We start from the raw sequence: 27,995 nt of genomic DNA on the forward strand, positions 1-27,995 counted from the left end.
GTACCATACGAGGGGGAGTGTGGAAGTAGCCCGGGGGCAGCCGACCCCAGTCTGGCTGCAGCACTGCCCGAGCCTATGTCAGTGTGTTGCGGCCAGGATCCCCACTGACAGCAGTGAGTTTCCGCCACTGCTAGGGCCCCGGGCTGGGACGCAGTGGAGTGGGAGGGCCTGTGTCCCCCCTGCCACCCACTCCTTGGGTGGCAGACTCCCCCTTTTCCCTGGCCTAGAGAGGCTGGGGCCTGCTACAAACATTGACTCAGCCCCTGCTTAAGGGCCTGGGTTCCTGAACTATTGGCTCAGCCCCTGCTTGAGGGCCTGAGCTCCAGACTGCGTGGTTGCTGCCCCGCCCTGATTGAGGGCCCGGGGCTTTTTCTGATCTATTGGCTCAGCCCCTGCTTAAGGGTCTGAGCCCCTAAAAGTGAGTTTGCTGTCCCACACTACCGCTGGGCCAGGACGGACGGTGGACCAGAGCAAGGCGGTGGGATACCCCACAGCCCCGGTGAGGGCCGAACCTCGGCCAAGACTACTACAATACCATATTGGGGATTGAAGCACAGGATTCAAAGCCCTTCCTTTAGTTCTCTTGCCCCAGTCCAGTCTTGGTTCAGAGTATTGTGGGATGCACCATATGGAGCTTTGAACCTCTAGGATATTATTTCCAGCTGCTGATGAGAAGAGAAAGGGATTGGATGGTCTGGAAAAGGAACTCATTGAGTTGGGAAGAGGGATTTTGAGGTCTCTTTTCACCTTTCCTCCTTCCAACCCATTTGACACATCAGACCCTGTTTAGTTTAAGTATCTTACCCAAAGCTTTCAAAATTCCCCTCTAATTAATTGAAAACATGCCTGAATTAGCTTGTGTCTGTAACACCCAAACTCTTTCCCTCACAGGGCAATTCTGGTGTCCCAGTCGTGTGCAACGGCAAGCTCCAGGGAGTCATGTCCTGGGGGACTGTGTGTGTGTGACGGGGTCCCCGGGGTGCAGCCTGAAACTGTGGGACCACTGTGCCCCCTTAGCTCTCCAGCCTGGGCTGTCTCTCACAATGCTTTGCTAGGGACCAGCAGCAAACTCCTCCAGGAGCTGTTATCATTCAGCATAACTGCATGTGGAGCCCCACACCCAGCTAAATTGCATGAATGCTCCCAGAGCCACTCATGAATCATACAGAGAAAGGCACCAGCCAAATCCCCTCAGCTCCCAGCCTTGTACCTCAGGAATATACAGTCTTGCACTGCTCAAGACGAGCAGTGCAAATTTATTAATTGGTTCACCACTTCATCAATGGAAAGTGGATATACACCAGCCTTTCTAAACCTGAGCAAGCACCCTTACCAAACACTTCAGGCAAAGTCACTGGTAAAGATAAACAGTTAAACTAGTTTATTGACTACAAAAGATAGATTTTAAGTGATAGGCAAAAAATCAGAAATAAATATAAGCATGCAGTCTAAACTCTCAACCAATTAGACTGGGAAACATCTAGATTAAGCAGTTTTTCTCACCCCAATGGATATTGTAGTACACAGTTTCACCCTTGAAACCTGGGCCAGTCCCCTCTGTTGGAGTCTTCAGTCTTCTCAGTGTCCTTGTTGCTTGCAGCATAGGTGGAGGAAGGAGAAAGGCCAAGTATAGGACCACTGTGTTCTGTTTTATACTCTTGGTCCATGTGTTTGGAGAACACAAGTCCAGGCATGTCTGGTTGGCATTGCTCACTCACAAGGCGAAGCAATACCCCAGTGTGTCTCCTGTGAGTGAGTCATTGAATTGTAACTCCTCTGCTGGACAATGGCAGGTGATGGGCGTTGGTTACTTTCCTTGCTGTTGTCTCTGGGAAACTAATATCTGGCCGATTCCCCAATATACAGCATGTTTTACTGACAACCATACAACACAATCTCATAACTTCATATGCACTAATGATATAATTATTTAGATAGAACAGTGACTTTCACCAGATCATAACCTTTACCCTGATACCCCACATGGCATGCTTTATATACAAGATCACAATTATATATAAATGAGGAATATGGGGGTTACAGGGCATTCCCCCAAGGTATAGAATGTCACAGTGTGCTCTACAGGGTTACCCGGGAGACCACACCAAGGTCTGCAACTAGGTTGACTGGATCGAGGAGACCGTTGCCAACAACTAAAATATCCATCTCCTGCTGGTTTCCTGTATAACCCATTTCAAACAGAAAGGAAATAAGCTGTTTAACAAGTTAAAAATGATACAAGGTTAGCTATCTATATATCTACAGTGTCTTTTTGTCTCGATGTTTTCACATCACCAACCAAAATATTTTTATTCCCACCCAAACCCTGATGGGATTTTTGCTCCCTGATGGACTTTCTTTCATCCACTAGGAATGGGTGCCTATCAATCAGCCTCTGAAGAATGCCTGTTGTTTCTGTGGAATTTGCTGGCTAAGGCAGCCCCTGCCCTGCTCATTCTGTTTGAATGGGGAATTTGGCTCTGTAACAACTTCTCCAGCCTCAACTTCCACAACTACATTCTCAGATATGGGGAGCAGCCACAATGAAATTCTCTCTCCCAAACTGTAAGAACTGGCATCTGTGTAAAAGATTAAATGGATCTTGAAACAGATAGCCCAAGAAAGGAGCAGTCCCAAGAGCCTTTTTCAACTCTGAAAAGGCTAAATCATACCCTGCTGACCACTGAAATGGTTTCTCTTTTTTTACTATTTACTGCTTGCCAGAAACATTCAGCAAATGAACAGGGATCCATTCTTGTTTCAGATCTACAAGAGCTTTAGCAGCTAATATTCTTCCAAGAACCTGGGTCTCAAATCAGGTTTCAACCATTCCCCATCTCTTCCTTGCTGGAAAGCTACCATAGCATGTATAATTGAAATGATTTCTGCCCCTGGGGGCAGGACAATTCATTCACTGCAAACCAGCTGTCTATAAATCATGTGCGCCTGGCAGGGCCTGCGCAACCCATTAGGCAACCTGGGCGGTCGCCTCGGGCGCTAACATTTGGGGGGCGGTGACCGCGGTGGCCAGATCTTTGGCCGCCCCGCGCGTCGTCGGCATTTCGGGGGCGGGACCTTCCGCTGCCTCTGTCAGGGGCGGCGTTTCGGGGGTGGGACCTTCCGTCACCTAGGGCAGCAAAAAAGCTGGCGGTGCTCCTGGCCTGGGCCATATCTTAAGGGAATTTACACAGACTGAATTTGTAAGACACTTTTCCTGGCATTGATTGCACATTATTAGCCATAACTTACCCACTATTTGAGCCATTAAGACTTCTTGCTGAAATTCCAGAGGTTCAATCTTTAAACCCAATTTTCCTAGTTTTTGGATGGTGCCCTTGTCCCAGTCATTGTCTGCATTTGAGACCAATTAGGTGGTTCAGTTTTGGATCCCCTATTCCACAGCCTTTTTAACATGTCTTGTCTAATACCTTTTATGTTTGAGCTTGTGTGAACTATCCTTATATATATATATCACAGATCCTAAAACTCGCTTAATAGCCAAACTCCCATTGTTGTTTAAATGCCCAGAGCGAAACAAAATATATGGGGCTGATTCTTGTACATATAAGCTTTACCCCTTCAGCTTAATGTTCTTCCGTTTCCCAAACTGTGAGATATATTCACTGGACACTTGTGACAGCCTGCCTTGTCCTGCTTTAAACTTATAACACTCCTTTTTGTGGCCAGTTTTGTCACAGTCCCAGCATTTAATTGAATGGTTTCCTTTAATTTTTGCATTATTGCCAATTTCCCTTATTTTACGAACCAAATTTATCATTTGTTCCAATGATTCAATAAAGTCATAAACCAGGTTAGAATCCCCTCTTTCATCATACATATTAGGCCTGGTCTACACTGCGGGGGGGTCTCTCCACAGGGGGAGAGTTGTTCCTGGACCACTTGGTTCCCAAAGAAGAGGGACAAGACTAGCCTTTGGACAGATGCCCTCAATGAAGGGCCCAATTATGGGTTTTTCAGGCTCCTCAAATTGTTTCTCAGCTTCACTTCCATCTCACCTGGGTTAAATTTCAGCCCGCTGTATCTCATCCAGGTGCTTTATCTCTCATGGACACCCTTACATCCACGTGGTAGTGTTGGTCAACTCCACAGAGAATAAGATAGAAAATTATATAAATAATTTCATACAAAAAATGTTAAAAATTCTAAAGCTGAGAAATGCTTGAATTACAGTTGCCTGTGCAGCCTCAATTCAGCCCCTTGTATGTATGCACTATGATACATATATTGTGATGCAGTGATTACATGATCACATGCTATTTTTCCACACAATCCGTGCCACAGAATGGATGGTGCTCAGGGAATGAGGCAGCTGTTCAACTTTTCTTTTTATCGTCATCATTCACTAGGTAGCACCTGCCTTTTTTATCAAAGCCTGCATTGAAAACAGCATTCTGAATTTCTTCATGGGCTTTCCTACAGCTCTTATCTCCACAGAATCTAAGAGCTTCACAAATGGTGCATTTCATTCTTTGTGCATGGAAATGTGGCAGAAGGAGGCATGGAGAGCAGCAGGGCACAGAAGGGGCAGGACCAATGTTGATCAGCAGTGTGCAAATGATGCTGCTACAAACCCCATCTCACCAGGCTTGGGGAGTGCTGAAGACCTGTCACTTAAGAGGAGGGTGGCTCTTGCTCCTGTGCCTGCACATTGACCCCCTAAAGGCATAATGGTGCTATTGGAGGTTGGGGGGTGAAGCCCAGCTAGGGGGAATTTGGAAGTGCTGGAAAGATAGTTATTCAAGTTCACTTCTCCCTTCTGCTCTTCAGAAGAAATGTCTGTTAATCTCTGACCTTGCTGTTTAGTTTGTACTTTAATATGGAAAGTCAGGTTTGGTGTATGGAAATTTTCCTTCACCTCATTTGCCCTACCTGGCTTTATGCAAGGTTAACTCTTTCATTTACAAAACATCTTTCTCAAACTGCTCTACATGCATTAATTGAGCCTTACAACACACGTCTGAGATGGGCATTATTAGAAGGGAGGAAATTTGAGGCACAGACAAATCTGACAAATAACACACAGCAATTCAGTGACAGAGCTGGGAATAGTGACTGACTCCCAATCTCCTGCTCCAACTAGGTAACATTGCTTGACTCATGCAAAAGTAATCACTGTGGACTTGAGGTGGGGGTGGGGAGACAAATGGGAACCATTCACTGCATATTTGCCTCTTTGGATGAGACTTCACATGGTATCTGAAGGTCCTGTGGCACCTTTAAGACTAACAGAAGTATTGGAGCATAAGCGTTCGTGGGTGAATGCCCACTTCATCAGACGCAAGCTTATGCTCCAATACTTCTGTTAGTCTTAAAGGTGCCACAGGACCCTCTGTTGCTTTTTACAGATTCAGACTAACATGGCTACCCCTCTGATACTTGACACATCTGAGATTAAAAATGAAATGAGCTTGTTGAGTCTCATATGAGTCTCTCATTTGTGAACATCAGAAAACCTCTACCGCAGGATTTTGCAGCGACTGTGCAAGAGAGGCCCAAGATGGGTTTTAAAGAGCAGGGTCAGCACAGAGTGGCTTTAGCAGAGTTCTGCAGGTTCATATGACTGGAATAGCCAAACACACTGCAAGTGATAATTAACTTAACAGGGGGTGTTGCAGGTCAGAATTCAGATTCTTTAAAGGAGTTGTGGGGGACCCTGTTTCATATACCATGTGCTGGGCAAAAACATAAAAGGACTCCATGCTTGTAAAACTAAATGGGCTCTTTATTAAGAGAACTATTTACAGAGATGCTGCAGCTAGCATTCCAGCCATGTTCACACAGACTGACTTCCTGACAACTTGTGCTCCTCCCTCCAAGTACCAGGCAAGTTGCTACAAGCCCCATGGCTCAGATGGCAAGAGGTCCTGCAGGGAAGGACTGAGGGTCATTGGCAGAATGGTGTGGGGAACTGCAATGTATACAAAGGTTCTGCACTATGCCATGGTCTTTAACCAGTCTCCTGGGAGTAACCCCTTTAGTGATCTGAATCCCAAGGATCCACAGTGTTCCAGAAGGGCAGGCCCATAGCCTCCATGACTCCGAAACAGGGTCTTCAGATGCCAGCAAACCCTGTCTCTCTGTGTGTCTCTCTGCAGCAAGTCTAGCTGAGCCAGACTCCTGTGAGAGACTTTTCCCCTCTTTCAGGGTGTAATGCTCGTCAGTAAGTATCTGCAGCAACACCAGGCACTCTTTTGACAATAACATAACCTTTTTAGCCACCTGGAATACAGCACTGAAACTCTTCATGTTAGCATGAGAGAGGCAGGCTTAAGACAGCGTTCATAGCAGTGGAAGCCAGGGCTTTGCCATGCCCTTTTTCTTCCTGAGCTCTATCTTCACTCTCTCCCAGCCCTTTTTCTCTTTGCCTGTCCCAAATTTCCCACTGTTTGTCTGTGAACCCTCTTCTTAGCCCGAGCTCCTGACATACTTTGTCTATTGTCCTCCTGCTACAAGCCACACTGAGTTCACATGGCCACCCAGCCTTGGACTCTCAGTTGCTAGATGCTAAAATTCTGGTCACCGGCTCTTCCATTGTCTCCTCCAGGTCCTGCATTTACATTTTTAGGTCATATGTAGTTCATGTTAATGACTCTGGTCTCCATCCATGCAGCTAAAGTGATTCAAACACCCATTGCTTCCCTTTACACTCAGTGTACGGCAATACAAAGCTCACAGGGAAACCAAGCTACATCTATGGACCATAAAAATATTGCCAACAATTTTCGCATTCATCACAGGAGCCCAGGACTGGCATAGCACGAGGTTTCAGGGCAGAACTGAGGGGCATTGGCAGAGCTGTGTGGGGAGCCCAGCACTGGACTAGCAGGGGTGTGCAAGGTAGGATTAAGGCACATCAGCAGGGCTGTATAGAGTTGGACATTTGCTCTTTTAATTTCAGGAAATGCTTGTTCCAGTCTCTGTGGCACCTGCAGTCACTTTATTACTTTTTTAGCTCGATAAGGTAACTATATTTGTCTGAACTGATGTAAGACCCTGGGAAGTGAGAACCTGGTGGACCTTGGGTTGGGGAGATAACACTCTCTGAGAGGTATAAAGTGGGGTGATTTCTTCAGCAAAACCTGTCACAGCTAACAGTGCTCACTAACAGCGACACCATGAAGTTTCTCCTGATTCTTGCCTGCTTAGGAGCAGCAGGTGAGTTTTCCAAAGCAGTTTAATTCTCCTGATCCTCTGATGCTCTCCAGGGATCATCGGTGCTCTACCACAAACCTACTGCTTTCCCCTTTTCTTTAGGTTTCCCTATCTCTCTGTCTCTCTTTCAGTCTGTCCCTTCTGTCTCCCTTTCTGCTTCTCTCCCTTTTTCTGCCCCCTTCAGACTTCTAAATTTCTGCTCCCTCTCTGAGACACGGTTTTTCTCTGCATTTGCTTCTCTCTTTCTCTCTCTCTCTGTCTTTTCTCTGTGTACTTCTGTCTCCTTGCAATGAAACAAAAAATTCCAGTAGCAGTTTCAATTGTTCTTGACATTCTTCTTCATTTCTTGCCCTAAACTGATGTGTATTGTTTCTGTTCACTGTTAAACAGCTATCATGTTCCATGCCCGCTGTGGCAGTCCTTTAGTGGTGGGTGAAGTAATTCTTATATATATATATATATATTGTGATACAAGAGGGCCCGGAAGCAGTGGGAGAGTGGTCGAGGGGAAGTATATAAGCCCTAGGCTAATTAAGGTGTGGTTCCCTCTAGACTAGGGAGGGTTGCTACATGTTAATTGGAGCACCTGTAGTCAATTAAGGCCCTGTTAGCAACCTAATAAACCCCCCTGCTTCAGGCAGTCAGGGGAGAAGGAGAGAGGACTGGAGCTTGGAGGTGCGCTGTAAGACTTGAAAGATCAGCAAATCAGAGTAAGGGAGACCCTGCCCCAGCATTTAAGGACTGAAGGTACCCCACTGAAGAGGGTAAGAATACACAGGGGTTGAGAGGGGCTGGGGCTCAGAGTAAGGAGCAAACCCAGACCTCCCCGCTTCCTTCCTTTACCATGTTTGTGGGCCACTAGCAGGGCCCTCAGTGCCCCAAGAACAGGAGCAAGGGGTTGCATCTTAGCCCCCTCCCAAGAAAAGCGCAGGACCCACCATACTACATTAGCCATCTTGTCACTTTTACAAACTCTCTCTATTTTTTTTTTTTTTATATATAACACTTTAAGATCTTTCAGGGTTTGAGATCTGAGAGAAATCCCCATCATTATTTTACTGGGCAATGAAGGAACAGAGTTGGTGAGACCAAACTTGCTTTCTTCCAGAACCAGTATAGTTGTTACAGCCTCATGCCTTAAAGCAAGGGAGGGTAAACTATGGCCCGTGGGCTGGATCTGGCCAGTGAGGCCTTTCAATCTGGCCTGTGGGATTGGCAGCCCTGTGGCGCAGTGGGGCTAAGGCAGGCTGCCTGCCTGCCCTGGCCCCATGCCACTCCTGGAAGAGGCCGGCACCATGTCCCCGCAGCCCCTGTGGGGCGGGGGTGCGGCCATAGGGCTCTGTGCACAGCCCTCTCCTGTAGGCACTGCCCCCTGCAGCTCCCATTGGCTGGGAATGGGGATCCGTGGTCAATGGGAGCTTCAGGGGTGGTACTGCAGGTGAGGGCAGTGCACGGCATAGCCACCTGCCCCTCCCTACCCCCAGGAGCCACTGCCGGACATGCTGGCCGCTTCTGGAAGCAGCATGGGGCCAGGGCAGGCAGGGAGCCTGCCTTAGCCCTGCTGTGTGCCACTGCCACCCCAGAGCTGCTTGATGTAAGGGGTGCCAGGCTGGAGCCTAAACCTGTGCCCTGCACCCCTTCCTGCACCGCAACCCCCTGCCCCAGCCCAACATTCATGGCCTTGCATACAATTTCCCCACCCAGATGTGGGGCAAAAAGTTTGCCCACCCATGCCTTCGAGGGTGGTGAGCATGAAACATGGAAAATTTGAGGAGGGCAGGGCTTCAAGAGATGTGGAGAAGACTCCTGTAAGCCAAAGCTTTTAAGGGTATGGTTAAATAATTTGCTGCTCATTAGCTGCTGCATTTCAAGTCACTGGGTTCCAAGTTATTTTTTTAACACCTGATTTCCCCATTTCCTTCAGTTGCTGTCCCTGTTGATGATGATGACAAAATCGTGGGGGGCTACACCTGCTCTGTCCCCTACCAAGTGTCCCTGAACTCTGGGTACCACTTCTGCGGGGGCTCTCTCATCAACAACCAATGGGTCGTGTCAGCTGCTCACTGCTACAAATCGTGAGTGAAGGTTAATGCATTACATATTGCCTGTGGCCATGCAGCCTCTGGCTGAGATCTTGTCAGATCTAATCAGACCTGCCCAGTATGTGGATAGCAGAGCAATAAAGGAAAATCCATGTTGCAGGGTGACATCCCAGTGCCCAAGCATGGTATCAGGAAGTGTTTCTGACCACCATGAAAGTTCCCACAACACTCTTCTCTGTAGTAGGGTTGACAGTCCATCTGTCCAGGCCAATTTCCAAAATTGTTAATTACTTTCTGTTCTCCTTTAATTCCCCCAGAATTTTCAATTGGATCCATTCTTCTGCATTTCCTGACCTAAAGTGTTAACTAACTCTGCTAGGTACTGCTAGACAGCTGCCCCATGCTTCCCTAGAGGTGGCTATATATCTGTGGAAGGGGTGACGTGATCCCTATATATACTTTCTATACAGAGCCTAGTTCTGCCCTTCAGTATCCAGATGCAATTGCCATTGCAGTTCATACTGGCTGAGGACAGAACTGGATCCACCTTCAGGGACGTAATTGACCTTGGGATGAAAGTTTGCTAATGCAACGTAATATGTTATTGCTACTCCCACAACACTAAAGAAACTAAACCAGCCACCATTCCTGGGTTCAGGAAGGATCTGGAGAGCTTAGCTGGTTGCATGCTGTAAGGACCATCCTGAGCTGACTCTGGGGGATGGTTTAGATCAGGTGTTCTCCAGCATATTCATTCTGCAGAGCATTTCACAAGTGAAGGGTCCTCTCCTGTACACACCCCACAAATGGGTTCTCAGAACCTTTCATTCTTTTCACCCTGGGCTACAGCTGGAGATCTACTGGACAGGTATGGAATTCCCATCTCTATCTTTTATTATTAGACCTGACAGAGCTTGTGAATTTCACTGTTACTGTGTCATGTAAACAAATATTCAACCAGAGTAAGAATCAGTCCTCCTGCTTCTGGACATCTGTCACTCCCCATTTGGGATCAAGCATCAAAATTCCTCTTCCTGGTATGCTCTTACATAATTAGGCTCACTGGGAGGATTTAAGACCTTACGCTGAAGCATCTAGCTTGTGCCCCTGTTGCAGATGGGATACCAAACTTGATGGCCCCTTGCTTTGATTTCAGTACGAAGACTATTATGAAAGCCAGTCACAATTATTTCACTTGTGATCTATGACAGAATTTGAATGTCATCACTACACAGTGCACTGAACTATGTAGTGCCACCTAGTGGTCACATCTTATGCTATTTGTGGTTAACTGTCCTCCATGTTGCCTGGTTGATTTTTTTTTTGCAGCCGCATCCAGGTGAGGCTCGGGGAATACAACATCGATGTGTTGGAAGGGGACGAGCAGTTCATCAACTCCGCTAAAGTAATCCGCCACCCCAAATACAATTCGTGGCTCCTGGATAATGACATTATGCTGATCAAGCTGGATACCCCAGCTGCCTTGAACTCCCGTGTCACAGCAATCTCTCTTCCTTCTGCCTGTGTGGCTGCTGGGACTACGTGCTTGATTTCTGGGTGGGGAAACACCCTCAGCAGTGGCAGTGAGTATGAATGTGCTTCACACATGACACACAGCCCACTTATCTTATTACAGTTATGGGACCCAGATACATCTCAGTCTTGACCTGCAGCTTTTTGCACTTGCAATCTTTGGGTCCACACGCTCAGCTCTGCCAATTACCCTCTCTCCTTACTAGCAGTCCCCCCTGCTATTCCAGTCCTGGGCTCCCCACACAGCTCTGCCAATGCCCCTCAGTCCTTCCCTGAAATAACCCCTGTTCTATTCTAGTCATTGAGGTCCTCCTCACAGATGGTACGGTAGTTCTTACTGCCCTCTTTATTGGATTCTCTAGCCCAGAAATCTACCAGTCTTTGTATTAATTGGCCTGTCTGCTTTCTAAGATGAATCTTAGTGTTCTCCCCTCTCTGTTGGCAGCTAACTACCCCGAGCTTCTCCAGTGTCTGGATGCTCCAGTCCTGACTGACGCTGAGTGCAGTGGTGCTTACCCAGGACAAATCACTACAAACATGATCTGCGTGGGATTCCTGGAGGGTGGCAAAGACTCCTGCCAGGTGAGCTGCCTTTCATTTTCTCTTGGTCTGCAGAGATAGGGATCAGCTGCTCTTGTCCCTCCTGTTCCAGCCTTAGTGCCAGAACTTTGAGAACCTGCAGAGAATTAACCACAAGATGTGATGAGGAAAAGAATGTGCTCAGGAGTTTGGAGGGTGTGTTTGGGGGTGTGAACTGGATGGCTCAAGGGATCAAGCTGTGAACTTCAGGGCATTTCAACCTCTGGGTTATAGATGCAATTCAGTCTCTGATAGGGGGTGGGGATGAACAGGATGGACAAAACAAGGACAGAGGCAGGTGTTTGCTTTCAATACAGTCTCAGATCAGCAGATTTGGATATATTAGGCTTTTTACCACAATTAGCATTGTAGTTCCAGGCACTGCTGATGGGTGTTAGGTGCATGATGGTTAACAAAGGAAACTGGGATTTTTGGGCTATCCCCTATTCCCTGCCCATCAGACATATCAGAGTATATGGACTCTGCTGCTCCTTACCTAGTGCTTTCAAGATTCACCCGCAGCTAGTTGAAACCTTTCCCAATTAGCTGAATAAATTCCTCTGCCTGAATTAACTCGTGTCTGTAACACCCAAATCCTTTCCCTCACAGGGCGATTCTGGTGGCCCAGTCGTGTGCGGTGGTGAGCTCCAAGGAGTTGTGTCCTGGGGGATCGGCTGTGCTCTGCAGGGTTACCCTGGAGTCTACACCAAAGTCTGCAACTATGTTGACTGGATCAAGGAGACCATTGCTGCCAACTGAGACCTCCATCTGCTGCTGGTTTCCTGGTGACCTTTCCTTCCCTCCCCCTTTAATTCATCTTTGAAAACAACATAGCGCAAATAAAGCTATATTAGCTGTAGCAAGTGCTTTCTTGGTGCCAGTGTTTTTCCTCAAGGTTTTTCATAACACCTTACTGTTCCCTAGCACTCATTGCTAAAGTGCCGTATAGATGGTGCATAATGGGATCACTGCCCCAGCACTGAAGTGATCCATCTTTGAGTGAAACACAGCAATACTCTGCATTACAAACTAGCTCAGGATGTGAGGCAGGATAGTGGATCCAGTTGTACCTGCTGGGGGAAATTTAGGGAGGTTGTGTTTATTCAGGATGGACTATGGCCAGGACTTCTCTAAACATACAAAATGGTTCATGGGTCTTTTAAAATTAGACTTAGTAGTTTGTGCAAAGTGGTGACTGATAGCCCTAAAGACTGATCCACAATAGGAGGCAAAACACAGGCAGCAACAGAACAGGCCCCTCTCTCTCGACAGTACAAGATTGTTCTATAGCAGGGGTTGGCAACCTGCGGCACGTGTGCCAAAGATGGCACATGAGCTGATTTTTTTTTTATGGCACGCTGCTTGCTGGGGTCCTAGCCCCACTCAGCGCCCCCCCCCGCCCACCGATTTCTCCGGCGGGGGCAGGAGGTAGAAGCTTGGTCATGCCGGCAACCAAGCTCTTCTCTTCTCTTTTTTTTCTCCCCCCCTCCCCGCTTCTTCCCCCAGCATGGTGCTTTCCTGCCCCTCTCCCTGCCACCAATCAGCTGATCGCCTTTGGGTGTGGGAGCTGAGCTGAGCCTCAGCCTGCTCACTGCTTGGGGGAGGAGGCAGAGAAGTGGTGGGGATGGGGCATGTTCCCTCCAGCCCCCTGCCATGAGCACAAGCTGAGCACCTCTGCCCTGCACCCCCTCAAACACCTCCAGCCCCTGTTCTGACCTTAGCACCCCCCACACACACCCAGCCCTCTGCACCCCACACACATACCCAGCCTCGCCATGCCCTGACTCTTGCACCCCTCCCATTCCCACCTGCACCCCCAGTCTGGGGTCCTTGCCCTGAACCCCCACACACCCCTCTGCCCTGCACCCCCCACACATACCCAGCCCCCCCCCATGCCCTGACTCCTGCACCATCCCCACCCCCATCCTGAGCACCAAATAGGAGCTCCTGCACCCCAGTGTGGGGTCCTGGCTGCTGGCCCCTTGCCAGCCGGGGTCCTGCAGGCCCCGCTCAACCCGCTGCTGAACTAGGTGAACGGAACCCCAGGCCAGCCGTGGGCTGAGTGGGCCGGCGGCGTAAGATCAGCATTTTAATTTAATTTTAAATTAAGCTTCTTAAACATTTTGAAAACCTTGTTTACTTTACATACAACAATAGTTTTGTGTTATAATATAGACTTATAGAGAGAGAGACCTTCTAAACAATGTTAAAATGTATTACCGGCACGCGAAACCTTAAGTTAAAGTGAATAAGTGAAGACTCGGCACACCACTTCTGAAAGGTTGCTGACCCCTGTTCTATAGAGTGTATTCTCTAGTGCTGAGTCCAGTGCTGCTCTAAAGGACTTGAGTGATGGGGCCACCACTTCCCTGGAAGACCATTCCCCAATCTAACAGATCTGTTAGAAAATATTTCCAGAAATGTTTCCCCTTTGCTCAGTTTTGTCACATTTATTTGTGTATGTGTGGTCCTTTTGCCTCATTGAAATAGATTTAAGCTGTCTCTCTCCCTGTCTCCTTTTTGAATTCATGCAGGATACACTCAGTAGCTCTGGAACACTTTTTACAGTGGGGGTGCTGAAAGCCAGTGGTCCCCAAACTTTTTGTCATACACCCCTTGCCCCTGTCTGTGCCTCCTCTCCCCAAAGCTGGGACCAGAACCGGGCCATGGCTCTGGGAGAGGGGGGAAGCATGGACAGGGGTAAGGAGGCTGAGGGGCCAGCAGCGGAGCCCCAGGCGCAGGGCTGGCAGCGTTGGGACCCTGGACATGGGGCCGGTGGCCTGGACCCCGTACAAAACCTGGGGGTGCTGCAGCCCCTGCACCCCTAGTTCCTGTGCCTATGGATACACTTGCACTCCTGTACCTCTGACTATCACACATACAATCTGAAACCTTTCCAATTTCAAACCCAAAGTGGAGAACGGTTTCCCTCTGCTGGTGTTCTGGAGAATTACCTCTTAAAGTTAACATCCAAGTGAGGCGCCAACATCATTCACAGGAATCATGATACAAAGTTAAATAGAAACAAAGGGAGCAAAGTTATTGACCAAAGGATCTCCATCTCACAGGACAGGTAGCTTGTGGGCTGGGGCTCATTAGTGACATTAAGGACATTAACAGCCACAAAGTCAGTTCATTATTATCCTGAAAACTCTCCTTTGCCCTGACCACAAAAAACTTGACAACAGTTAGGCTGCTACTGTGCAGAAACCACAGCCTGTCATGCTGACCAATATTGTTTCATAGTTTCCTTGTACTTACTGTAGCCATCTGTTTTCTCTTGGTTTACACTTAGATTGTAAGCTCCCTAGGGAAGGCACTGTCTTTTTGTTCTGTGTTTGTACAGCACCTGGCACAATGCAGTCCTGGGGCATGACTGGGGCTCTGAATACAAATCATGCAAATGCCTCTTTATATAATAATAGTTATTATTAATAATAAAGTAATAGTAGTACAGAGAAGGTAAAATCAAAGCCTAATTTTATAGAGACTTCGCTATTGTGATAATGGTCCCTGTATTAATATCTAGAGAGACAGAAAGGCAAAGAGATACATTACACACTTTCCAGAGACGAGACAGTGACAAATGGGCAGTTAGATAATGTCCCAAAATAATAGTTTTTTAATGTAATCCACTTTGAAAAGGCAAACACACACACACACACACAATTGTTCCCACAGGTTAGTGGCCCCCAAGTGTGCAGAAGCACATAGCTTTGGTGGTGCAGAACATTTGCTGCTGCAGAGGTGCTTACATTTCACTAGTGCTGAAAACCCTTCATTACTGTAGAGACGCACACGTAGCGGTCATCCAGCCAGTGCTTAAAGTGGTCTGAAAAAACCATGGGAATGGCAGGTTTGGTAAGACTGTTAAGGTGTGCCCCTTAACAACCCAGCTTTCTTTCTTCCTTTATGGGGGGCAAATCTGTGACCCCCTTGTGACACCGCCTGTGCGCGCACCCCCCCATACACACTCTCTCTTTAAGCACTGCATTTCGCCAGCATACCAAATGCCCAGCTGGACCCCCCTGCCCTGATGCTAAGTACTGCTGCTAGCCCCTCTTTCCTCTGCAAACCTGCTGAGGCCTTACCAGCTGTTCCCTGCTGAATAGTCTATGTCAGGGTTTCTTGTGTGTGTGTATCGCTTCCTAGTGCTGGCTGCCTGAGAAGAGCTGGTCCTATAGGTAAAAGGGCTGGACTGGCTTTGGGGGTTGGGGTATGCCCCCTACTGGATGATTCTGTTAGAGCTTTTTCATGTGTCTACTCCTTCCCTTGGCTGGCTCAGTGTGTGCAGGTTTTAGATTTAGCTGACATGACATCTTCCTTCCTGGGATGCACCACAACTGCCCTGTAAACAAGCCTCTGGGGAAGGGCTCAACTTTATGTGTGATGTAGGTAAACAGGATGTCATGTGACCTGACCTCATGCCCACTGAGAACATCTATATAACGGTGGTGCTTCACAGAATCGACCATCATCTCTGTTGCTTGACCCCGTTACTGATAGTCTCAGCAAAGAAGTGAAGGACTGAATGGGCCACGGCGGCTCAGCTCTCTTCATGTTCCCGGATGAGATCTCTTCAGGGTAGGATTGCAACACATAGTGCGTGAAAGAAACCTGCATTGCCACTGTCTATGGTATGCCACTCAGAGGTTTGCCATTCCAAGGATAAACAGAAGCCTCAGACTCCAGGGACTGTCAATCTAGCTCGTCTCTCTAGCACTGTGCTCACACTCTGGGCATAAACGAGTACAACCCAGCCAGATTTTCAGAGAAAATATCAAGGCTCAGGAAAAGCTGTGAATAAAGGCTCCAATTTGGCAGGTGCACACAGGGCCTCATGGCTCAGTGCTAACAGGTCTACGTTGGATTTGAACATGGGTTGCCGATCTCACAGGGAATGGGAAAGGCCGAGGGACAGAGGGGTGCGAATGGAACATGCAGAATGCTGTGGAGGTAGAAAAAAGCTGTCTCTGAAAACAGCTCACTAACAAAAAAGCTTGCCGCTGACTTATTCTAGCCATGGAATAAGGCTTCTGCTAAAAATATGTGTTATGAAGAGATGGCTACAGTTAGACATAATCCTTCCTTTTTACACACACACACACACACACACACACAGTCACGGAGCAGCTGAGGAAATAGATTGTGGTTTTGGAGAAGCTCTCTGATGGTGATTGGCTGACGTCATGGAGGGGTGGAGCCTTGGGTAGGATTGTTTTTGTATGAGATTGTAACGTCGTGGGGACAGGGGGCCCACGGTGATACATTCCCTAGGGAGGCCTTTACAAAAACCTCCCTGGGGGGTATCCCATTTGAGAGTGTGCCAGGACAGATATAGCGCAGTATGCAGCACATTCTACCTGGACTGTGCCTAGAATGTGCAGTAGCGAGGCATGTGGATTGCATCTGGGACATACTTAGGCCATTCTACAGCACAGCAGGCACTTTCCACCTGGGTCTGATATATCTAGAAGACTGCAGCACAGCACGTGTTCTACCTGGCTGGGACATACCGAGAGCATTTGGCTCCACTCTATCGGGGATGCAACAGAAAGATCAGCAGCTCTGCTTGCATATTCTACCTGGGAAGTATTTGGTAGAACAGCCAGTCCTGGGTTGGAGCTAAAACATTTGTGAGCACAACAGATTCAGCTGGGATATACCTAAAATGCATGTCAGTGCAAAAGGGAGAGACTTCATATTTTGCTGGTGTGATAACCTCTTGCAATAAGTGGCCCATTATTCATGTGAAAACCCTCCCAGAAAAAGACAATCCAAAACATAACAGAGACCTGACAGAAACGTGACTTGCTGTGTCAGCTGCAAAACACAGAGGTAATAGTGATTTAAGTGTAAAACTCCATTGGATCTTTCACTCTCCAGTTCAGCTTCCTGTATCCTTTGGGCTTGGCTGATCATAGTGACAGGCTTAAGGCTTCTCTTTGACCCTCCTCATTATTAACTCAGGGATGGCAGGGGTTAGACTCTCAGTGACTGAACCTCCTGGACTATCTTTGGGGCTTTGGGTTGATTTCTTTAATCTACTAGGAAACCCCATAGTGTTCTATCAGGGTCTTCCTAGGACTTTGGCACTCTGATAGCAGAGGAGACGAAATCAGGAGCTCTTTGCTTTAATTCAGGGATAAAAAGGTGAGAACATCGCACTCTCTGCAAGCACCTGTTTATAGTTATTCCTAGGTCCCATTAAGTAACTACTTCATTGACCATTGTACACTCACTAGTTACAGGGCGAATGGCTGCCTACTCCTTGGAACACAGGACTGGGAATCTGGAGCTACTAGTCACCAAGAGGTTCTGTTCTTGGCACTGTCCCTGACTTGCTTGATAACCTTGGGCAACTCAGTTTCCCCATCTGTAAAATGGGGACAGTATGTATTGATCTCACAGGGGTAGGTGAGGACTGTTTAGATAATGGCTGTAGAGCAATTGGAGTGTGAAATATAAATAAAACAATACTAGGATCAATAAATAACGAACAGTACTCTAGTGAATGCTGAGTATTGCACAGAAGCAATGCAGACTGTTTTTATGCCAATGATCACTAAACTGGGGCTGAGTGGCCCTCATATTTCTGGGATTTTAGATAGAGTAAACACCTCTTATGTCTGTCCACATCACCTGGAGCATGTCCCTTTCTTCTGCTTCTGATGCAGCCCCTTGTCACTGTGACCAACGATAAAGTCTATTTTGGCACAGGCACAAAACTCACTGTGTTAGGTAAGAAAATCCCATTTTTCTTTATAATCCCTTGAAATCCCAGATCTCCCATTTTGGGAACAACCCCCCCCCCCCCATCCACGTCCCCCTTTGGTTATTGAGCTGGTGTTTTCCCAGCGTGTCAATTACCAAGCCTACTTCGGAGAAGGGACTAAACTCACCGTTCTAGGTAAGGACATAAAATTCCTTGTGGGTTGCTGAATGAATGTAATGTATGTGGATAATGGGGCTGCCCTGGCAAAGAATTAGGAAGGGGGAGGGACTGTGCTATATTTGTGTATACTAAATTTGTATTAATATAACAACCTCTGAAAAATCTCTCTGATCCACAAAGGTGTAAGTATTCCCCTAGAGAGCTAGTTATTCTGGGACTACAGAGCATTAAAAACCAACACATGCATCAGCGCATCTGTCCAGCGGGGACTGAGTTACAATCATGTTTTAAACAGCACAAACAACAGTGTATAGGGATCAAACCAGAGTCCATTAACTTCAGTAACTCTGGTCCCTTTGGGATTGAACATATACATGTTTTGTCTGGGGTGACAGGGTAAGACAAGCAAATATGCATGATATTTTTAACAGACAAAATAGAACAACAAACAAACGATCCGTTTTATCACAATCCGTGCTCCCAGATGCCTTGTGCTCTAATTCCCAGTTGCTCTTTTTCCATCCACTCGGACACAGGACCCCTAACAACAGACCAAATGGGGTAGACTCCTTGGCACAGAAGGGATCATTTACCCAATGGGAAAGCTTAGTGCAATGAGAATCCAAAAATCCCAGGAGAAGGTGCTGCTTACTGACAATAGAAAGCCAGGTCTAATGCATGTGGTTCAAACACAATAAAAGGCTTTTGGGGGATACTCCCATGTAGGCCCCCCCATTTGGATTTGGACATCCCCAAGTTTGATGGTCAAAACAAGGCTGCCTTTATAACCCTGAAAAATGACCATTGTGTTGGCATTGGCACACAGTTCTCCCCAGGTCAATGTACTTGCTAGCACCAGTCTTTTGATTGCACCAGTCCCTTGTAATGAGGATGTAGAAGGATTATGGGTTATTGATGGTGATTTCCACAACAGGGACAGTGACAAAGAGTCCTATAGTAATTTTTCAGTGTTTAATACATCTTTATGAGATGTGAGTAAGTCTCAGGTACCTGGCCTGAAGGAATTCAAGGTGTAGGACCCAGATTGACTGCAGCCTAGATTGTTGCAAAGTCCACTTTGAAGATTTCTGGTCAAGACAGGGAAGAAAAACTAATGGAGCAGAGAGGGTCTCCCCTCGGTGCTTGCTGAGGACCCTTTATCCTTACTGTGTTCAGGAAACTCTGAACAGCCTGGGGGATAGGACAAGCTGCTAAGGAATGATGTGGAATCACTACCTCTAGAGATCAAGACATCAAGGCAGAGACTAGAAGCCCATCTATTAGGGATGGTTTAGGGACAGTGTACTCAGTCCTGCCCTGACAGAGGGGAATGGACTGGAAGGCCCCCGCCAACCTTAAATAAATCAATATTTGTTTTAACAGAGTGTAAACATCAAGTGAGATAAGACTTAGATGGGGGAAGGGGTGAGAGATACCGGGATGACCACGAGCAAAGGGAAGGATTCTGGATGGATATTAGAAAGTATTTCCTACAGTGAGTCTGACTGAGTCTCCCATCAGTTGAGTCATTTAAACCTGGAGTAGATAGAGCCCTGGAGAAGACATTGCAGGGACCAGTCCTGCATTGGCCCCCAGCAGGTATGGACTTGGTGTGACCTAACAGATGGTTTCCATCTCTTATTTCAATGGCATTATAATTTGCTGTGCCTTTGGTTTCTCCTTCTGTTGGTGCATGGTGAAGAGGGGGATAGATTGCAGGGTGGGTTCAGCAGAGTGTGTTTGGAGGGAGGTTTTCCTGCAGCTGCATAATGGTGTGAACTCTGAAAGACAATACTTTGGCGATGGCACCAAACTCACTGTCCTAGGTAAGAGAGAAGCCCGAGTTGTGTGTTGTTTGTGATATTGTGAAGATATTGCCATACGAGACCTGACCAATGCTTCACCTAGTCCTGTGTCCCACTTACTGGAACAGGCCTCTGGTCCTTCTAGTCCAGTGACCCACAGCTAATACCAGATGCTTCAGAGGCATGTGTGACCCCCACCCTGTCCATAAAGTAGCTGCTAGTGCCATCTGGTATCATAGTGGCAGGCCTGATACCAAGCAATGGCCAACACAAGCCCTGGAGCCTGTGGATTGATAGCCCTGGTGTTTTTACCCTAGCTGGTGTTATTGCATGTTGTATTCTGAGCCATATGTGTGTCTAATTAGTTTTGGATTCAGCCATGGGACTAGGTCAATCTCCTCACTCTACAGAGCAATTATGTGGGGCTAAAAAAGATAAAATGAGATGGGGGGGGGGAGTTGCAGTGATTCATTCCTCGTATCCTCCCTGGGCTGAGATGTATTATAACATAAACACTCACTGGGAGTCCTATGACAGGAGAAAGGAAGAAGTAACAGCTCTCTCCAGCCATTCCTGAAGTGAGTAAGGAGGTTGGGGTGGGGGACTCGTCCGCAGTCCATGTGGTTTTTGCAACTCTCCTGCCTCACTGTGTAACAACCGAGAGCAGTATTTCGGAGACGGGACCAGGCTCACAGTGTTGGGTAAGGAATAGGCTACTGGCTCCTGGGCTGTGGGCTGGGGTGGGGGGGAAGTGGCTAGGGAGAGCAAAGCCTGATGTCATCTCTGGGACTGTTGCACTCCACAACTTTCTTCTCTCACTGACCCCAATAAAATGTCTGACTGAATATCTGTCACTCTATCTTTTTCTTGATTTTCCTCTCTCTGTAATGTTCTTATTCCCTCTCTCTCTTTGTCTCTCTGTGTCTCCCACACACAGTTCCTCTCTCTTGTCCCTCTCTTTCACCCTCTCTGGGGGCTGTTTTGAGATAGGAAGGACATTATAGAATCATACGCTCCTCTTTGCCTCCTGTCTTTTGCTGTCGAATGCCAGAGATTAGTCTGATTGCAGTCTCCAGTGATACAATCTGGCCATGATCGCTACAAAGTTTCCTGAGTTGGGAAGCAGTGGGGGCTGGGCTAGACTTTAGCAGTTGTGGGTTTTATTTTGACAGTTTACAGCTGTGCTCTAATACCTCTCCCCTTATCTTCGGAGCTGGCACTGTGCTCACTGTTACAGGTAAGAGGTCATGATTTATCTCCCCATTCCCCTGAAGGACGCTTAAAAGTTTCCCTTATGCAAGTGACATGTAGCATTCACACAAGTGGAGATGAGGGAAAACTGGCAAGACAATTATTCAAGGCACAGTCTCTATCCAGTTGGCCTTGCCATGAAGATGGAGGGAAAAAACAATGATAATGTACTCACCCATCAAAAAACATTGACCTTGGCAAGTGGGTATATAAAATAGACTATTCCTAGGCTACTGTGTCAATAGATTTCTTTCAGATTCTCTCTTTCTATGTGTCTGTATGTCTCAATCTCTCTGTTTCATTCTTAGTCTGCCCATTTCTCTGGCCTTCTATGTTTTCTGTGTGTTTTGCAGTGTTGTTGCAGCTGTGTTGGTCCCAGGATATTAGCGTGACAAAGGAGGAGAGGTAATATCTTTTATTGGACCAACTTCTGTTGGTGAGAGAGGTCTAGTTCCAGGCCTGAAGAAGAGCTCTGTGGAGCTTGAAAGCTTGTCTCTCTCACCAACAGAAGTTGTTCCAATAAAAGATATTATCTCACCTACCTTGTCTTTTTGTGTTTTATCCTTCTCTAGCTCTGTCTCTTTCTTTGCCTTTCTTTTTATCTCTCTCTCTCTCCCTCTCTCTTTGTCCTCCTTTCTCTTCTCTGTCTGTCTGTTTGTCTTTGTTTCTCTCTCTGTTTCCATGTCTCCACTCTCTATTCCTTGAGGGCAGGATCGGATGAGCACACTGAGCATTTACATATACCACAGAAGCTTTGAAGACAACAGAAAACAGTTTGTAAAACAAAACACTAATTATGATGGTGGGGACAATAAAAGGGATCATAGCTCCCCCATAGTCACAGTATTGCTTATGGGGAGGGGGAGGCAGCTGTTCAGTTTCCTACCAGACCCCTACTACTGTGCTCTGCAGCCAGCACGCTAAATTTCGCGGAGGGGACTCATCTCACTGTACTAGGTAAGGACTGACTATTGTGGTTAATATTAATTGCTGAAAGAAAGCACCAGGATTTGGAATCCAAATTAAAACTGCCAAGCATTTTGAGTCAGATTCCATGTCAGATAAAAACTCCACTGACTTCTACATACCCTAGAAATGGTTCCTCTACAGGAGCCAGTCAGACCCAGTGAGCTGCGCGGTGTGCTGGCTCTCTGAAATGGACAGCGAAAATCACCCCCATAGAATATGTTTAACCTATGGCTTTTCATTCTGTATGGTGTTTCCAGGGATCTTGTAAAGCATCCATAATGGAACCCATTTCATTAGGGCAAGGGTCGGCAACCATTCAGAAGTGGTGTGCCGAGTCTTCATTTATTCACTCTAATTTAAGGTTGTGCTTGCCAGTAATACAGTTTAACATTTTTAGAAAGTCTCTTTCTATAAGTCTATAATATATAACTAAACTATTGTTGTATGTAAAGTAAATAAGGTTTTTAAAATGTTTAAGAAGCTTAATTTAAAATTAAATTAAAATGCAGAGCCCCCCGGACCGGTGGCCAGGACCCGGGCATTGTGAGTGCCACTGAAAATCAGCTCGCGTGCTGCCTTTGGCACGTGTGCCATAGGTTGCCTACTCCTCCATTAGGAGATAACAGTAATTATAGTGGAGCTGCAAAAAGATCAGTGATTTGTTTGATTTTGCTACACAACTCTTCATTGCAAGGGTTCCAACAGGGAGAAACTTAGTACTATAATAGTGGGTGCTTTAGAAATGCTCCCTGCCTAAATTTGTCACTTATACAATATTTTCAAAACAATACACAAATCTTAAGTAAGGGCAAACTACTGAACACAAATTGTGCCTGTGCATGCTTGTGCAAATGTATGTGTTTGTTTATGCATAATGAAGTGGTTAAGTCTTCCTCTGATACCTGACTTGGCCAGTGTTGGAGACCAGACTGCACAGATCATTGATATGGCAACTTCTGTGTCCCAAATAAAATACATGAAGTCCCAGACGACTTCTACTGAAGTCTCCTATCCTTTAGACTAAATGTTATTGAGCAAGTAGACCAAGGACAGAGTTGTATGTCCTCATCACTCTTGTCCCCAAATCTACAGGAAGGATATTCTTATTTCAGAGAAAGTATAAAGAGGAGCATAAAACTAATTTAGGGTGAAGAATTAAAAAAAGTAGAGATGGAAATCATATCTAGGTCAGATCTTGTACATCCCCTAGTTCCTTTCCCCCACATTTTGGCCCATGCAGAATCGTTCCCTTGGGGTTTGTCCAATCCCAGTTTTACGTGATTTAAGTAATGAGGTTTCCAACACTTCTTCCCTGGGGTGGACTATTTCATGCTATTCCAGAACCTTGGTATCAGGTCATGTTTCCTGCCATTCAGGCAACGTTTCGTTTTGCTCATTTTCATCCCATTGCTCCTAGCTATTCACCTCATGTGTCCTTGAACAATTTCTCTCTCTCCTTGGGAAGCATGGAATTTCTCATCTTATGGGTTTTCTCATATGGCAGAGAGGTGCCTACAAGGAAGAGGAAAATACTAGATACTGTGGCTTCAAAACTAATGCTAGCATTTTAAGGGGAGAATAAGATGATGTGAGCTTATCATCAGTAACTCAGGGCATGTTGCATCTCAGAATGCCACATTCTCAAAGGGGTTTTCTCTGTCTGTATGCCTCTATCTGTTTCCATGTCTCCACTCTCAATTCCTCGAGGGTTTTCCACGACAGGCCAGCCAAGGCAGGAAAAGATTCTACATCTTTAGCAGGAGTTTGGCACCTTTATAATAAAACAGAGAACCTTATGTAAGGAATGTGATGCCCCTTTAAGGGCCAAGCACAGATACAACAGCCAAAACTGAAAGTCAAGATGTAAGGCTGTGCCAGTTAAAGCCAAAGCAGTGATCTGGAGTTGCTCAATTTGGTTAAGGTACATCTCTCAGCTCAGCTCCAGGCCTCTTCTTGGAGAGCCTTCCTCCAGCCAGAGGGGGAAGGTTAACCCTTTCCCTCCCAATGCCTGAATGGGGCCTGTGAACCGATCACATCGTAGTATAATTCTGAGTTATACACTATTGTGTCTTATTACACCTCCCCAAACACTCTAATTGCTATGAACATATTGCTTCTTGTGTCTTACAATGCAGCACACTGCCCACAAGGAACACACTGCATGTTTTGTCTGATAACACCCATTGATACTTTTCCCTGTCAGTATGGAGGCATGGGTTTGGTAGTATCCCTTTAAATACTTTGGAGTCCCCTAGTGTGCCTCCCAGTCTTCTATTGCAGAAGGCACCAGAACTCTGTTTCAGCTTGTATGTAGCTAGAATCATAGAATATCAGGGATGGCAAGAACCTCAGGAGGTCATTTAGTCCAACCGCCTGCTCAAAGCAGGACCAATTCCCAACTTTTTTTTTTTTTTTTGCCCCAGATCCCCAAATGGCCCCCTCAAAGATTGAACTCACAACCCTGGGTTTAAGCAGGCCAATGCTCAAGCCACTGAGCTATCCCTCCCCACAAAGGCCTGCTGTGTTCCGATATAGTTAGTAAACATGGTGCCTTGGAGTCCAGCTGTGTCTGTGTGGTTTCCTTGCATTATCAATGTTGTATAGAGAGCAAAGACACAATCAGTATCCTGAGGGGTTGTTGGCACAAGGCAGGAGAGTGTTTGTGCAGGGCCGTCTGTGCCATGTTGCTTTCTGTTCCAGAGGTTGGGCTCAATATCACCTCCCCCAGAGTGGCCATCTTTCCCCCATCAAAGCAGGAAATCAAAGAGAAGGGGAAGGCCACTCTGGTGTGCCTGGCCACAAAGTTCTACCCCGACCACATCAAGCTGTTCTGGGAGGTGAATGATGCTGAGAGGGAAGACGGGGTGAGGACAGATGAGTTTTCCACTTGGGATGAAACATCAAAATCATACTCGCTGACCAGCCGCCTGAGGATCTCAACCCAAGAGTGGTTCAACTCCAAGAACAGTTTCCGGTGTGCTGTGAAGTTCCACCTGGATGAGATCCAGTATGAAGTGATCAGAGGTGGAGATGGTGAGTAGCGACTGAGCATTATATTATCGTATGAAATGGAAAACAATCAAAGTGGAAACGAGCAAAAGGAGATGAAAGAGAGAGAAAATAATCCCCACATAAATACAAGAAGAAAGACAGTGTTCATCTGCAAATGTGCAGGTTCATGGACACACATATACGCGTACATGTAAGAGTATGTGCCAGGACTATATGTGTATGTTCACAGGGATACATATGTGCATGTGCATAGTCTTTTTATATATGTATATAGTCAAGTACATTTTCATAGCTCTCTGTAGAATTTAGCTAAGAAACACTCTGAAGAGTCTATAATCTAAATAATATGAGTAAGTACCACTAATACCATCAATATGTAACATCCCAGAAACTCTGAAGCCTGTATTCTGTCAGCTCTGAGGAAACTGTGACTTACAATCCTTTCTTTGCCTTTCAGGATGTGGCATCACTGAAGGTAGGCATTTCCTCTCACTGCCTCTATCTCTCCAGGAATTTAAACTCCCTTACTAGCAGACACTATGTACAGGGTGTGTCAGGAAGAGTTTAAGGCCACAAGGGACCACTGGATCATCTATATATGAATATCACAGGCCACCAACACCACCAACACCCCCACACTAAAGTCAACTACCAAAATTAGACCAAAGTACTGCAGCCCACAGGAGACTAGACTATTATGTGGGGGAAATGTGTTATGTTTCTCTGCACTAAGAGAGAAGCAAGAACTTCCAGCCTAAAATGTCTGGTATAGTATATGAAGAAAAGATAACTAAAAAGTGCAAAAGAAAAGCCTGCATGTGAGAGACAGTGCACTGAGAATGCCTACTCCAGGGGCTCCCTTTGTAAATTACGCAAAGGGGATCATGGGACCTTCCCCATCCAATCAGATTTGCTCCCTCCGTCTTCCCTCTCCTTCAGTATAATTATAAACAGCAGATGTCTTCAGACTGGAAAGTTACCAGCTTAATCATTACTCATAGAAGGCCCATCTATGAAACAGGTATTCTCCAAATGGCTCCATGAGGCATTAAAAGCATTAAAGAGCCAGTGAATATCAGGAATATAAATACAAATGCCAGGCTATTCAGCTTTATTTGGGTGCCTGGTGTAACCAGATATCCAGCCCAGTTTTTCAGTGATGTATAGTAAGACCTTCTATTCCTCACTGTGAGTTTCTTATTTGACTGTTGATGCTCTAGATGCAGATTCCCCAGATTATATAATTCCATAAATAATCAGTGTTTGATTTACAGAATCCTACATGCGATCTGGCAACTCTACAAAGCTCACCTACCTGGTGCTCTTGTGGAAAGCCATGCTCTATGCCTTGCTGGTGAGCGCTCTGGTGTGGAGAGTCAAGGTAGGCTAGCCTTGGTTTTTGTTTGGGTTGGCAAAATCAGAGGTTCAAGGACACCAGGGACATCGGGTGCAGAGAACGCTAGCAATGGGCAAAGACCTACAATCTTGTCCTTCCTTCTCCCAGCCATTGAAAGGTTGTTTTCCATATATTCTGCAGGGCTTTGTCCAGTCTAGTATAATGACCCAAACGATGAGGTTTCCACCACTTCCCTTTCACAGTCTAATAGAAACTCAACGTTAGGAATGGTTTCCTCATACCCAACACAAATATTCCTTTTCAGGGCACTTGTTAACACATGAGGAAAGCTCAAAAGAATTAACTATAGCTTCTCCAGAGTATGACTAAGGTGGCTATGTTAACATTCTATGTGTATTGGAAAGAGTGCACATGTCATGGAGGGAGAGGAATAGCTAAGTGGTTTCTAAGGAGATCCTGGGGTTAATGAGATGAATTTGAATACAGGGGAGAGTTTTGACTGTTGAATGATGTTTGGTTGAATGATCTCCCTGAGGGGTGTGGTGGAAGCACCATTACATGACTCATTTAAACCTCGGCTCGGACAAAGCACTAGAACATAGACCTTATGGACCAATCCAGGGAGTTATGGACAGATGGGCATGATGCTGCCTACTGCATTAAGTCTTTCCCATCTCTATTTTCTCATTGAATCATTGTTCTGTGTTTGTACAGTGCCTAGCACAGTGCGGTCCTGGTCCATGACTGGGGCTCTTAGGTACAATGGAATACAAAACAATAAAAAATAATAATACACTTGTGTGATGGCATTGGACTTTTTCATAACATTTTGGATGACTCTTGTATGTGGCTCAGTTTCTCCTATGTGGGGCATGTTTAAATAGGTGGGAGGAAAAGGGTGTTGACCCGTTGCAGAGACCCAGAGATATAGGTGTGACTGATGCCTAGCTTCCTGGGGCCCCAGATTTTGCCAAGAGGAAGCTCATGGATTGTCCTAGAAGCCACTGGCCACTCCAATTGCCCGGACATTTGGCACCTTGCAACAAACAACCATGGATCGGCCACCCTCCTTAGGAAGCCAGCTGGGTGTGACCAACTGGAGAACAAAGGACTGGGGAGGGACCAGGGGATTGTATTGTGTGGGCTGCTGGAGTCAGAGGGAAGCTTCTGGACTGGGACTAAAGAGGGGTCAGAGGGCTCTGGATTCTACACTGACCCAGATGGACTTTGCTGTAACTTTCCATTCTCCGTGCTAACTAAGGACTTTCTATGCTGGCTGAGAGTCACTTCAGTCAGGAAGTCGGGGGTGCATTGCTCCCTTTGAGCGTATAAGTCTCCCTCGTGTGTCCAACTCAGGTGGACTCGCTGAAGGGAGCTCA

The 27,995-nt window shown here is 46.5% G+C and overlaps 2 protein-coding genes across 2 annotated transcripts in view; both read left to right on the forward strand.

The window, feature by feature from the left end:
• The window catches only part of LOC112108610, a 75,043-nt gene that overhangs the window by 23,250 nt on the left and 23,798 nt on the right, over positions 1 to 27,995 (forward strand). The window contains exons 7-15 of the mRNA XM_026660231.1: positions 7,095 to 7,176; positions 9,098 to 9,248; positions 10,545 to 10,738; positions 11,194 to 11,330; positions 11,937 to 11,959; positions 20,643 to 20,728; positions 24,948 to 25,280; positions 25,717 to 25,734; positions 26,534 to 26,640. Of these exons, the coding sequence (XP_026516016.1) occupies positions 7,095 to 7,176; positions 9,098 to 9,248; positions 10,545 to 10,738; positions 11,194 to 11,330; positions 11,937 to 11,959; positions 20,643 to 20,728; positions 24,948 to 25,280; positions 25,717 to 25,734; positions 26,534 to 26,640 (1,131 nt within the window). The remainder of the gene's footprint in view (positions 1 to 7,094; positions 7,177 to 9,097; positions 9,249 to 10,544; positions 10,739 to 11,193; positions 11,331 to 11,936; positions 11,960 to 20,642; positions 20,729 to 24,947; positions 25,281 to 25,716; positions 25,735 to 26,533; positions 26,641 to 27,995) is intronic.
• On the forward strand, positions 7,137 to 12,086 carry LOC112108611 (anionic trypsin-like). The gene is made up of 5 exons (XM_024202807.1): positions 7,137 to 7,176; positions 9,098 to 9,248; positions 10,545 to 10,798; positions 11,194 to 11,330; positions 11,937 to 12,086. The coding sequence occupies exons 1-5, from the start codon at positions 7,137 to 7,139 to the stop codon at positions 12,084 to 12,086; spliced, it is 732 nt and encodes a 243-aa protein (XP_024058575.1).

Source organism: Terrapene carolina, unplaced genomic scaffold, assembly GCF_002925995.2.
Source record: "Terrapene carolina triunguis isolate 2854851 unplaced genomic scaffold, T_m_triunguis-2.0 Scaffold740, whole genome shotgun sequence".
NCBI classification, from domain to species: Eukaryota; Metazoa; Chordata; order Testudines; family Emydidae; genus Terrapene; species Terrapene triunguis.

Coding starts and splice junctions, on each gene's coding strand:
- LOC112108611 (XM_024202807.1), top strand. CDS start 7,137: ATGAAGTTTCTCCTGATTCTTGCCTGCTTAGGAGCAGCAG. Junction 9,249..10,544: donor GCTGCTCACTGCTACAAATC/GTGAGTGAAGGT, acceptor TTTTTTTTGCAG/CCGCATCCAGGTGAGGCTCG. Junction 10,799..11,193: donor AAACACCCTCAGCAGTGGCA/GTGAGTATGAAT, acceptor CTCTGTTGGCAG/CTAACTACCCCGAGCTTCTC.